The 13,172-nt window shown below is 43.1% G+C and overlaps 1 protein-coding gene across 5 annotated transcripts in view; it reads right to left on the minus strand.

The window, feature by feature from the left end:
- The window catches only part of GAK (cyclin G associated kinase), a 652,499-nt gene that overhangs the window by 41,603 nt on the left and 597,724 nt on the right, over positions 1 to 13,172 (minus strand). For all 5 annotated transcript variants that reach the window (XM_033916764.1, XM_033916747.1, XM_033916757.1 and 2 more), the window contains 2 exons: positions 9,183 to 9,407; positions 1,165 to 1,313 (listed from right to left, as the gene is read on the minus strand). In XM_033916764.1, the coding sequence (XP_033772655.1) occupies positions 1,165 to 1,313; positions 9,183 to 9,407 (374 nt within the window). The remainder of the gene's footprint in view (positions 1 to 1,164; positions 1,314 to 9,182; positions 9,408 to 13,172) is intronic.

Genomic DNA, 13,172 nt, shown 5'->3' on the forward strand with positions numbered 1-13,172 from the left:
CCTTCGAGGCCGATGGAGACTTCGAGACCGAGGCACCCAACGAAGGCGCCGAGGCCGAGCTCGAGGCCTGTCCCGCAGGATCCATGGGGCCAAAGAGTTGGAGAATCTTGGCCACCCTCCTACGAAGAGCCCGCGGTTGCAAAGTCACACAACGGGGACACGACTCAGTGAGATGCTCTGCCCCCAGGAACTCCACACATCAACAATGAGGGTCGGTGATGGAGATAACCTGGTTGCACTTAGTACAGTTTTTAAACCTGGAATGAGACCAGGACATAGGAAGAAAATATAGCTGCAGCCCCGCGAGGCCAGGCGGCCAGAGTAAGACCGGGAACCCGGTCAAAAATACATGAACTGAAAAGACGCGGGCACAGCGACTCAACTAAAACTAACCAAACAAGCCGCGGTGCAAGAAGGACAACAAGATCGCGCGAAGCAAGGGAGCAGTGCTTCTGGCTCTGCGGAAAACATAGAACTTAGGCCACGTTGAGGAGAGGCATGCCCTAGATCAGATGGGAGGGGCACGCGCGCATGCGTGGGCCAATCGCAAGCTTGAAGGTCTTCAAGCAAGTCTGCTTGCGAAAACGTCCGCTAGGGGGCTCCGTCGGTGATGTCACCCACATGTAGAGAATATGCTGCCTGCTTGTCCTGGGATAAATTAGCAAATTGAGTATTTGGCCAACTTTGGCATTGAGGTATTAGAAGAGCACTCAGCCTAGACTTTTGAAACTCTAAAAGCTTATTAAGTACAAAATGTTGTACATGTAGAGTAAATTTCAGGCTAATGTTAGCAATACTCTGTGTACAGGAGGTCCTTGAAGTTGCCCATTTCTTTCATACAACACGCACGCACAAAAATTTTTGGACCTCTACTTAGGCACCACTTACTACATGAATTTAATGTTTTTTTAAGTCAGAGCATCTATGTGCCAAGTTTCATTGAAATTGAAGATGGTACGGTGGGGATCATTCTGAAAATTTGTATAGTTATGTGTGGAATGACCCAAATAGGAAAACAAATGCTGCCAAGGAGAGCTAAAATGTCCCAACTAGTATCTTTTTGGAAATGGATCTCACTAGTATCTTCCCCAGGCCATGATCAGACACAACCAAGATAGTATTTAAATAAACATATTTTGACTGAAAACTATCAAGGAAACAAACCTTTATTTTATGTGGATCTACGTCCTTTGACATTTCTTGTTTTCTCATTTCTGCTATTGTTCTTGGACCCTTTTTGTCAGTTTTAGCTGAAAAGCCTTGATTGGACAACAGGTCTACAAAATCATTCTCTGAAACTTTTGGCTTTGGTCCTGTAAAAAAGGTGAACTTAATTAATTTCATAAGTTTTAAAAACTAAGTGCTGCAGTCAAAATTTGTTTAATGAAAAACACCAATAATGAAGGGATGAGGGGGAAATATATGCCTGAATCTGTACAGATATAGTACAAAGCTATTGTTTAAATTCCTAGTAAAAAGGAGACATTAGGTTCTTACCTGCTAATTTTCTTTCTTCTAGACAGTCCAGACCGGTACAGTTTTACTGATGGGTAATACCTCACCATAACCAGCAGGTGGAGACTGAGACAAAAACCTTTGATTGCAGTAGAAGTAGATGTGCTTCCCCCAATCTGACCATTCTGCCGAATAGCCAAGCAAAACTAAACATTGCTAATTATAGCTGTAACAACACTCCGAACAGGAGTAACAATGAACACAGACCAATACTGTTGGAAGACAGAGAGAAGCTCCTTCAGCAAAGGTCCCCACAGCTCGCTAGCTGAGCCAAAGCTATTGTTCTTGTGATCTCCCCAGCCCTAGAAAAATCCAACTCTTCACGCAAAAACCGTAAGAACGACAGATATAGGGTGGGGGTGCTGTACCATTCTAGAGTCTAAAAGAAAGAAAATTAGCAGGTAAGAACTTAATTTCTCCTTCTTCAGTACCTCTCCAGACTGGTACAGCTTCACTGATGGGATGTACTAAAGCAGTACCCATCATGGGTGGGACTCCTGGAGGACTGCCACCAGAACACGCTAACTGAACACCGCATCACGATGCGCCTGAACGACCACACGGTAATCTCGTACAGAGGAATGCAGAAAAGACCAAAACCAGCTTTACAAATATCCACTAGAGGCACAAGAGAAGACTCAGCCAAAGAAGCTGCCTGACCCCGAGTGGAATGAGCCTTGAGAAATTCCGGACAGACTTCTTCTGACGAAGATACGCGGAAGTGATAGTCTCCTTGATTCAGTGCACAATGGTAGCCTTGGAAGCTCCATCCCCCTTACAAGGACCCGCTAAGAGGACAAAAAAGATTATATGATTTCCGGAAGACCTGGGTCTACTGAACATAAGAGTGAAAGACCTGACAGACATCCAACTTGCGCAACTGCCTCTGCTCCAAAGAGCCCTCCTGACAACCCAAGACTTGGAGAACCATGGACTGATTGACATGAAAAGGCAAAATCTAATCTTTCTATTACTGTAGTTATACTTAAATCAGAGGCTCCTTCTATTAGGATTTCTGACACCTATCATGCTCTGTTTAATACTCTCTTAATTATTGAACTAAGACTAATATTATCTAATTGGAAATCCTTTGACTCACTAAGGCCCGGATTCTGTAAACTGTGTCCCAATTGTAGGCAACTGTAGGCGCCCTCAGCTATCTAATTAGTGAATTGGGAGGCACGTTCTCTAAAAAAATGCTCCCCATGCAGGCCGCCTCCTGGAGCTTAGGGAGGCCTGTAAGTAGACGCGGCCACTATACTTAATCGCGGCAAGGGATCTCCCATGCGATTAGCATAGCAGCTGCAGTCAGTATTCCTCCCCCCACCCCTAAACGAACAAGGAAAGAGGGTGCCCAACCCCTCCTGCTTAAAGAACCCCACGATCGCCAGCAGGAAGGTGCTCAACCTTTCCTGCCAGTAGGCCCTGCCCCCCCCCAAAGATCACCGGCAGGAGGGTGCCCAACCTTTCTTGCAGGACATCCTCAACGAATCCCACCAACAAAACACCCAAACCAGCCCCCTTCCCGGACCCCCAACAAATCCTCCCACCCCGGAAATCCCCCTGGGCTTACCAGCAAGTTGACCTGCTGGACAGGTCCTATGGCAGGAGGGGCTTTAGGTACCTGGGCCAATCAGACCCTAGGATCCTGTGGGTTGAGTAGATGAGGGGCAGGCTCGCCTCATTTGGATGGAGGCAGGCCTGTCGGACGTACAGTGTGAGGACTCATCCAGCTAGATAACTTATTGGTAAGCCCATGGGGTTCTGGGGTGGGGGTTTCATTGGGGGGGGCTCCGGCAGGAGAGGTTGGGCACCCTCCTGCCAGCGATCTTCAGGGGGACAGGGCCTACTGGTAGGAAGGGTTGAGCATCTTCCTGCCACAGATCGTGGGAGGTCTTTCAGCAGGAGGGGCTAGGCACCCTCCTGCCGCAATCGTCAGAAGTGTGTGAGGGGGGTCTACCGGTAGGAAGGGTTGAGCACCTTTTTGCTGGCAATCTTGGGGGGGGGTCTTTCATCAAGAGGGGTCGGGCACCCTACTACCTCATTCGTTTAGGTGGTGGGGAGAACATAAGAATTGCCGCTGCTGGGTCAGACCAGTGGTCCATCATACCCAGTAGTCCGCTTACACGGCGGCCCCAGGTCAAAGACCTGTGCTCTAAATGAGTCCAGCCTCACCTGTGTACGTTCCAGTTTAGCAGGAACTTGTTCAACTTTGTCTTGAATCCCTGGAGGGTGTTTTTCCCTATAACAGACTCCGGAAGAGCGCTCTAATTTTCTACCACTCCCTGGGTGCAGAAGAACTTCCTTATGTTTATACGGAATCTATCCCCTTTCAACTTTAGACTGTCCTCTTGTTCTCCTTACCTTGGAGAGGGTGAACAATCTGACTACCTGCTAAATCTATTCCCTTCAGTATTTTGAATGTTTTGATCATGTCCCCTCTCAGTCTCCTCTTTTCAAGGGAGAAGAGGCTCATTTTCTCCAATCTCTCACTGTACGGCAACTCCTCCAGCCCCTTAACCATTTTAGTCGCTCTTCTCTGGACCCTTTTGAGTAGTACTGTGTCCTTCTTCATGTGCGGCGACCAGTACTGGAAGCAGTACTCCAGGTGAGGGCGCACCATGGCCCGGTATAGTGGCATGATAACCTTCTCCGATCTGTTCATGATCCCCTTCTTTATCATTCCTAGCATTCTGTTTGCCCTTTTTTGCCACTACTGGGCATTGCACGGACAGCTTCATTGACTTGTCGATCAGAACTCCCAAGTCTCTTTCCTGGGAGGTCTCTCCAAGTACTGCCCCGGCATCCTGTATTCATGAGATTTTTGTTACCATCATGCATCGCTTTACACTTATCCACGTTGAACCTCATTTGCCATGTTGAAGCCCATTTCTCGAGCTTGATTATGTCACGTTGCAGATCTTCGCAATCCCCCTGTGTTTTCACTACTCTGAATAACTTCGTATCGTCCGCAAATTTAATCACCTCACTCGTCATATCAATGTCCAGATCGTTTATAAAAATGTTGAGGAGCACGGGCCCAAGCACTGAGCCCTGCAGCAGCCCACTGGTGACGCTCTTCCAGTCCGAGTTTACCCCCACTCTCTGTTTCCTATGGTCCAGTCAGTTTTTAATCCACGTGAGTATTTCACCCTCGATTCCATGGCTCGCAATTTTCCAAAGTGGTCGTTCATGTGGAACATTGTTGAACGCCTTCTGAAAATCCAGATATACAATGTCGACCGGGTCGCCCTTGCAGCAAGTTTGTCAAACAAGATCTGCCTTTGCTGAAACCGTACTGGCTGGTCCTCATAAGACCATGTCTGTCAAGGTGATCAATGATGTGGTCTTATCAGCGCCTCTACCATCTTTCCTGGTACCAAGGTCAGACTCACCGGTCTGTAGTTTCCCAGATCTCCCCTTGAACCTTTTCTGAAGATCGGCCAAACATTTGCCACCTTCCAGTCTTCCGGAATCTTTCCCGATTTGATTAACAGATTGGCTATTAGTTGAAGCAGTTCAGCTATAGTCCCTTTCAGTTCCTTGATGACCCTTGGATGGATGCCATCCGGTCCCGGGGATTTATCACTCTTAAGCCTATCATTCTGGCTGCATAGCTCTTCTAGACTGACCATCAACCGGTCTTCATTTCCAGCATATAGCCTGATGGGTTCTGATATGCTGTGTATATCCTCTTTGGTAAATACAGACACAAAAAATGTGTTCAGTTTGTCAGCAAGTGCTTTGTCCTCTGTTAGCACTCCCTTTATTCCATGGTCATCCAACGGTCCCACCGCTTCCTTTGTGGGTCATTTCCTCTTAATGTATCGAAAGAACAGCTTGAAGTTTTTTGCCTCCTTGGCTATTTTTTTTTCCTCGTAGTCTCTTTTCGCCCCTTTTACCGCTTTATGGCACCTGCGTTGATGTTGTTTGTGCTTATTCCAGTTTTCATCCATTTTTTACCTTTTCCATTCCTTAAACAAAGTTTTCTTGTCTCTGATCACTTCCTTCACCTCTACAGTGAACCACGCTGGTTATTTGTTCTTTTTCCTCTGAAGAGCGGGAGACCTGGGTTTGATTCCCTGATGGGGATACTTACCACTATACTAACGAGGAAGGGAATTAGCTCACCTCTTGGACCTTTTTTGATACGATATATATATATATATACGATATATATATATATATATATATATATATATATATATATATATAGATTTTGCGCCTCAGTGACTGCTTTATGGCACCTGCGTTGATGTTGTTTGTGCTTATTCGGAAGTTCAGTGCCGTGGCCATCGTTCTGGACCAATGTTTCGCCCCTGCGTCCAGGTCGAAGCGGATCATGTTGTGATCGCTGTTTCCCAGGGGAAACTGGTGGCTGTAGCTGCTATAATAATCGATTAGGTATAGTGGCCGCGTCTAAAGTAACCCGGTTCTGTAACTGGTGTCTGTAACATGGACGTCGATTACAGAATCGGGTTTGGTTTGGGCGGGTGTAGAACATAAGAAGTGCCTCTGCTGAGTCAGACCAGAGGTCCATCGTGCCCAGCAGTCCGCTCGCGCGGTGGCTCCACATGTCCAGGACCTGTGTAGTAGTCCTCTATCTATACCCCTCTATCCCCTTTTCCTTCAGAAAACTGTCCAATTCCTTCTTGAACCCTAATACTGTACTCTGTCCTATCACGCCTTCTGGAAGCGCATTCCAGGTGTCCACCACCCGTTGGGTGAAGAAAAACTTCCTAGCATTGGTTTGAATCTGTCCCCTTTCAACTTTTCCGAGTGCCCTCTTGTTCTTTTATTTGTTGAAAGTTTGAAGACTCTGTCCCTCTCCACTTTCTCTATGCCCTTCATGATCTTGTAGGTCTCTATCATGTCCCCTCTAATTCTCCTCTTCTCCAGGGAAAAGAGCCCCAGTTTCTCCAGTCTTTCAGTGTATGAAAGGTTTTCCATACCCTTTATCAGACGTGTTGTTCTCCTCTGAACCCTCTCGAGTATCGCCATATCCTTCTTGAGGTACGGCGACCAATATTGGACACAGTACTTCAGATGCAGACGCACCATCGCCCGATACAACGGCAGGATAACTTATTTTGTTCTTGTTGTAATACCCTTCTTGATTATACCTAGCATTCTATTCGCTTTCTTAGCAGCCGCCGCACACTGTGCCGACGGCTTCATTGTCTTGTCCACCATTACCCCCAAGTCCCTTTCCTGGTTACTCTTGCTCAATAACATCCCTCCCATCGTATAGCTGTACCTCAGGTTTCTGCTTCCTACATGCAATACTTTACATTTTTCTACATTGAACTTCATCTGCCATCTCGCCGCCCACTCCTCTAGTTTATTCAGGTCCCTTTGTAGTTCCTCGCTGTCCTCTTTAGTCCGAGCACCACTAAATAGTTTGGTGTCGTCTGCAAATTTTATTATTTTGCACTTCGTCCCCGTTTCTATATCATTTATAAATATATTGAATAGCAGCGGACCAAGCACTGACCCGATTCTGTAAAGGACGCCCATCCCGGGTGTCCTATACAGAATCCGGGCCTAAATGTCCACTTTTGATGGCAGTCAGTGGTTTTACAACATAGACGTGAAATGCTAATTTCCAAGTCTTCGCCTCTGTATACTAAAATTATTAGAAAATGGGCCATTGTTGAGACTTACTTAAACTCTATGTAATCATATATATCTTCTCTATTTTACTAGTAAATATATACCATCTATACTTACCTTTACTCTTCTCCTTTTCTCTTCCTCTGGCCTCTGAGAGATTTTATGTTTTCTATGTTTTTTCTCTCCCTTCTCTTTTGCTTTTTCTACTTATCTTCTTTTCTGTCCATAGTCTTCCTTTTTTTTTTTACCCTCATTCTTTTTTCTCCGAGACCCCAAGAGTGTTGAGATCACTTTATCTGAATAACTTTTCTTACCTAGGCGTTCCTGCTCAAGAGCCAAGCCGTAAGACAAAATGGACCCAAACATTGAAAAATGGACCCAGACACTGAAATGGAACCCTGAGTCAGAAGGTCGGGTGAGAGGGGCAGTAGAAAAGGATCTGCCACGAGAAGAAAAACCAAATCCTAGGCCAGTCTGGGGCAACCAGGATCACGCAACCGGGATGCTGAGCAATTAAAAAAAAGAACTCTGCCTACCATCAGACAAGGAGGAAACATACAGAAAACCCACCGTTGGTCAAGGCTGTGCCAGTGCATCTAGCCCTCTGCCTGGACATTCCTGTGCTAACTGAAGAACCGAGACACTTTGGCGTTGATACTTATGGCCATCAAGTCCATGACCCTAGCAGTGATCCCCCCATTTTGTAGCTGAACATCGGGTTCTTTTTCCCTACACACATGACCTTGCATTTCTATGTTAAAACTTGCATTTCTATGTTAAAGCTCATTTGCCACTTTTTTGCCCACTTTTCCAGTGTCGTTAGGTCCCTTTGCAGGACCTTCCGTAGCTTTCTCCAGATCTACACCTATTGAGGAGATTTGCAAGGCTGCTACTTGGTCTTCGGTTCATACTTTCACGTCTCACTATTGTCCATGACAAAAGTTTTTGTTTTACAGTGGGTTTGGAAAAGGAGCCCTAAGTGTCAGCTGGCTACAATGATTGTTATGAATAGCTTGGGATATTTCACTTTTTGCATTTTCCTATGCTTCTTTTCTTTTGTATATCCCTTTTAAACTCTAACTTCTTCCCACTTTTATTTGGCTTGTGGGCTAAATTTGACAGTATTAGTACTTTTTTTCTGATTTGTGACTGGTTATCTGTACCTTAATTATTTTTTTCTCCTTTGAACTGATTCCATATACTTTTTTCTTATGGTTGGTTGTATGAATTATACTGAAATAACTTTGAACAAAGAAGATCATTTATATTAAAGTAAGTTCTTTAACCATCAATCTATCTTGCCCCTAAAAAAAAACAAACCAAACAAACAGCAGCAGCAGGAAAACTAGTTGGCTCAAATAATTTGATTAAAATATGGGTATAAAAAGATAATTTCCAATTGCATGTGTATCCAGACCCTTTTAACAGTTATCTATTAGCCAAACATGTTTTGGCAACTGTAAAATTTGTAATAAATTAGGTAACACATATACCCACCATATAAATTATACAAACTCATTAATGGTAATATAGAGTACACAATTATGTGATATGTCTAAAACTGGTTCCAATATATCTAACAACATACAGAATCAAAGCCTATCTCATTATTGGCCCCTTTGACAATGTGGTTTGGTATGGACCAGCGTGGTAAATGCCCCAAAGTCCATTAGATTTTAAAGGGCTTTGGAGCAAGTGCCACTTTGTAAATGGAAGCCTATATGTTTACGGCAAAATTCAAAAATACTAGTTGGTTATGTTTATTAAGAACTTTATATACCGAATAACAGCCCAAAAGGATCTAAGCGGTTTACAATACACAATTCATATTCATCAAGAAAAGAACTCCATTAAAATTAGAAAAGGAAAGATTAAGAAGAAAAGTTTTGGGTTTTGGTTTTTTTCTGATAAAATATCATAGCAAATATCTCAACAATAACAATTCTAATAGTAAAACAATAAAACACAGATCATAGTCCCAAACTCTGTATTAAACTTTATGATAATTACAAGGATTTCAAATAAGATCTAGTTTTAACAACAGTACAACTTACCAAAACCTGGAGCTCTGATTCCTCTTTCTTCTCGCCCACCGATCACACTGAAATTCACATTATAATTTGATTTAGTTTGTGCACCAGATTTGGCTGACTGTGGTTTAGTCTGGGACTGCCAGTATGTGCTAGAACTCTGTGATTTGCTAGCTTGCCATGTACCACTATTTTGTGATTGGGATAATTTCTGACTGTACCCAGCAGTTGAAAATTGACTTGAAGAACCTAAAAGGTTAAAAAAAAAAAAGGATTATCATCTAAACATATAAAATTCACTGACACACCTGTGTGATAATTTAATTGGATTTTAATAATTCTGTTTGCTTCAGTTCTACTGGTATAAATTATAAATTGTATATTATTACTTATGAAACAGCGGTATTTAATCAATCTTCTTCCCCATAAAAACAATGTCTGAGGTTACATTCTTCCTTAACATCAATTCTAAGACTAATACAAAGATGTTTCTGCTCATTACAATATCAGTAAAAGGCAGATTTAAAAAAAAAGATTTGTAATTAAGCATTCCTATGATGTCACAAAACAAATAAAAAAAATCTATTATAGTTTCAATTTCTCATTAAAAAATATTTAAATATCTTCCATTCATGCCAAAAAAAATAAATAGAATTCTTCAAAGCAGGGGTGCCCAAAAGGTCGATCGTGATTGACCAGTCGATCCTAAAGGCAACGCGAGTTGATTGCGGAGCCTATCTCAGGCTCCACGATTGACTCACGTTGCCTTTGCGTTCTCTCTGTTCCCTGACGCCACAACAGGCCAGCAGCGACTACAGAAGTGCCGGTCAAGCCAGCCTCCCCCCCGACGTCAGAATTGACGTTGGGGGGGAAGGTTGCTGGCCTTTTGTGGCATCGGGAAACAGGGAGAACTCGGTGGCAATGTCAGCGGTGGTTTGGGGTCCTATTCCCAGACATCGGCGGTGGTTTGGGGGGCCTGTTTCCAGACGTCGGCGGTGGCTTGGGGGCCTGTTTCCAGACCACAACCTGGGTGGTGACTTGGGGAGAAAAAAAGGGGAGACAGAAAGACGGGGAGATAGAAAGACAGGGAGGAAGAACAAGGAGACAGAAAGAATGAAGGAGGCATGGAGACAGAAAGAACGGGGGGCATGGAGACAAAGAAAGAAAGGGGGCAAGGAGACAGAAAGAAAGACAGCAGAGAGAAAGTAAGTAAGAAAGGGGAGCAGGGAGACAGAAAGAATAAAAGGGGGGCAGGGAGACAGAAAGGCAGCAGAGGTAAGAAAGTAAGAAAGGGGGGCATGGAGATAAAGAATGAAAGGAGGCAAGGAGACAGAAAGACAGCAGAGAGAAAGTAAGAAAGGGGGCAGGGAGACAGAAAGGAAGAAAGGGGGCAGGTAGACAGAAAGGAAGAAAGGGGGCAGGTAGACAGAAAGGAAGAAAGGGAAGGAGGGCATGGAGAGAGGAAGGAAAAGGGGGAGGGAATGGAGTGTGGCAGGGGGCAGGCAGGGAGAGAAGAAGAAAAAGTTGGACTCATGGAAGGACAAAGATGTTGGTTGGGGAATGGAATGAGGTCTGGAGGAGACGAAGCATGCAGGAGGCAGAAAGGAAGGAAGAAATATTACACGTACAGTCAGAAGAAGAAAATGCAACCAGAGACTCATGAAATGACCAGACAACAAAGGTAGGAAAATTGATTTTATTTTCAATTTAGTGATCAAAATGTGTCCATTTTGAGAACTGATATCTGCTGTCAATATTTTGCACTATGGCTCCCTTTTACTAAATCGCAATAGCGATTTTTAGTACAGGGAGCCTAAGAGCATCGAGAGCAGCGCGGGGTATTCAGTGCAGCTCCCTGTGGTAAAAACTGCTATTGCGATTTAGTAAAAAGGGAGGGGGTATATTTGTCTATTTTTGTATAGTTGTTACCGAGGTGATATTGCATATTTTAAAGTCATCTGCCTTGACCTCTTTGAAAAAACCCCCAAATATAAATGATAATTAACATTTTCTGTGCATACAGTGTGCTTTGTGTTTTTTAAAATTTTATTGTTGGTAGATCATTTTGACTTGGTCATTTTAAAAGTAGCTCGCAGGCCAAAAAAGTGTGGGCACCCCTGCTTCAAAGCATGGGGAAGAATATTCCATCTTAGTTGCCTGCCATTCAAACAGGGAAATTAAAAAACTTTATAAAGAAAACAGAATCCATTTTAAAGTCATACATTTTTCAAGTGTACAAGATTGGTCTCTGTAATCCCTGAAGCAGCATTTCAGCAAAATGCTGGCTACTGTTGGTGATTGCAAATCTATAGTTAAAGTAGATAAGTTACACTTCTGTTTCTAAACATTTTTTCACAATAAGTTTTGCACTGCGCAGAACTGAGTGTGAATCATTCATGTGGGGTTTTATATGCCTACAAAGTAACTACCCATAAAGCCTAGCTAAAATTTATTGCTGGAGATAGAGCACTGAGGCTTTCTCTTCTGTTTAGTGTTTTTTGTGTTTTTTTTTTTTAACTTTAGCTTTGATTTTGCATTGTGGAATTGATAATAATTAATTTGGATAAATATGCCCTGTCTAGCTTGTTTTTTTATGATATTAGGAGAGTTTTGTTGGTATACGGTTCATTTATTCTTCCCCCTGCTCTTTATTGTTCTCTTACAAAACTTTTTAAATCCAACATTTTTAAGTTCTCAAAAACTAAGGTCAAATTGTAATAGGAATGCAAAAACCTATTTGAAGGTCAATGAAGTGAGGTCATATATGAAGGCACTTGGCTGTAAAACTTATTAAAATCAAAACAAATTTTAAACTGAATACACTTTCCCCTCCACATTCGCGGTTTCGGTTATTCGCGGTTTTTCGTTCCCAGGCTCCACCCCCAAATTTATGTCACAGGAAATCGCTGCTCCCAGCGTTTCAGTGTTCTTCGGGACTCCCTGCAATTGGCCTTTTTGTGTCTCCCTACCTGTATTTCGGGGGTGGGTGGGGGGGAGGAGGGGCTGGGATCTGTAGGGGTGGTATGAATGGATTGCCTGCTGGGCTGGATGTAGTATGCTTGCAGGGTGCTTGTTGTGTAGTAAGGGGTGTATGGCTTACTGATTGATTGTATGTGCATTGGTGGGAATTTACAACATAAAATGTTATGGCCAATGGTCTAGTCTGGTTCTATACTCCTCACGGGTATTGTAGGTTTGGGTTGGCTTGCTGGCTTCCTTTAGCTGCACAATGACCTGCTCCTCGATGGCCTATCTCGCACTGAGGTGACTAGTAATTGCTTGTTTTTTATTCTTGCTCTCCTTGTTCTTACTGTATTGTTCATGTTACTATACTGATTGTACTAGCCGGTCTGGGCCGTTTGCCACTCTCAATAAAAAATATTTTTTTTTAGTAAGAAAAATCGATGCTCCCAGCATTGTACGGAGAAAATTGCTACACTTGCAGGTCAGGTTATTTGCGGTTTTGTATTTTTTTAGTTGTTTTTTTTTTTTTAACAGAAAAACCGCGAACAACATACAAAAAGTTATTTGCAGTTTTTCTGTATTCGCTGCCATGCTGTTCCCCTATCACTGCGAATGCGGAGGGGGAAGTGTATGTATTTTTACTGGAAGCCACTGAAACTCTTCGTAAAGCCACTGGCTCAGAGTGTGCAACAGAGCAGGCACATCTTACTGGACATTATTATTAAGCATTCTATTCTTTGTATTAGTTAAAATTTAATATAGAAAAGAACCTTGACATGAAAAAATGGTGTAGGAGTACCGGTAATTATATAAATATATTGAGCATGCCTAATAGTAAAAAAATGTTTTAGGTATATTAAAATCAAGAAGCCAAGAAGAAAATCAATTGGACTGCTAGAAGACTGAGTGATAAAGGGGACTCTCAGGGAAAACAATGCCATAGCAGAGAAATTAAATAAATATTTGCCTTGGTCTTCAAAGAGGAAGATATGGGGGAGTTACTGGTTCAGAAATGAGATTTAATTCTAATGAAATCAGAGCAACTCAAAC

Source organism: Geotrypetes seraphini, chromosome 1 (assembly GCF_902459505.1).
Source record: "Geotrypetes seraphini chromosome 1, aGeoSer1.1, whole genome shotgun sequence".
In the NCBI taxonomy this organism is placed as follows: Eukaryota; Metazoa; Chordata; class Amphibia; order Gymnophiona; family Dermophiidae; genus Geotrypetes; species Geotrypetes seraphini.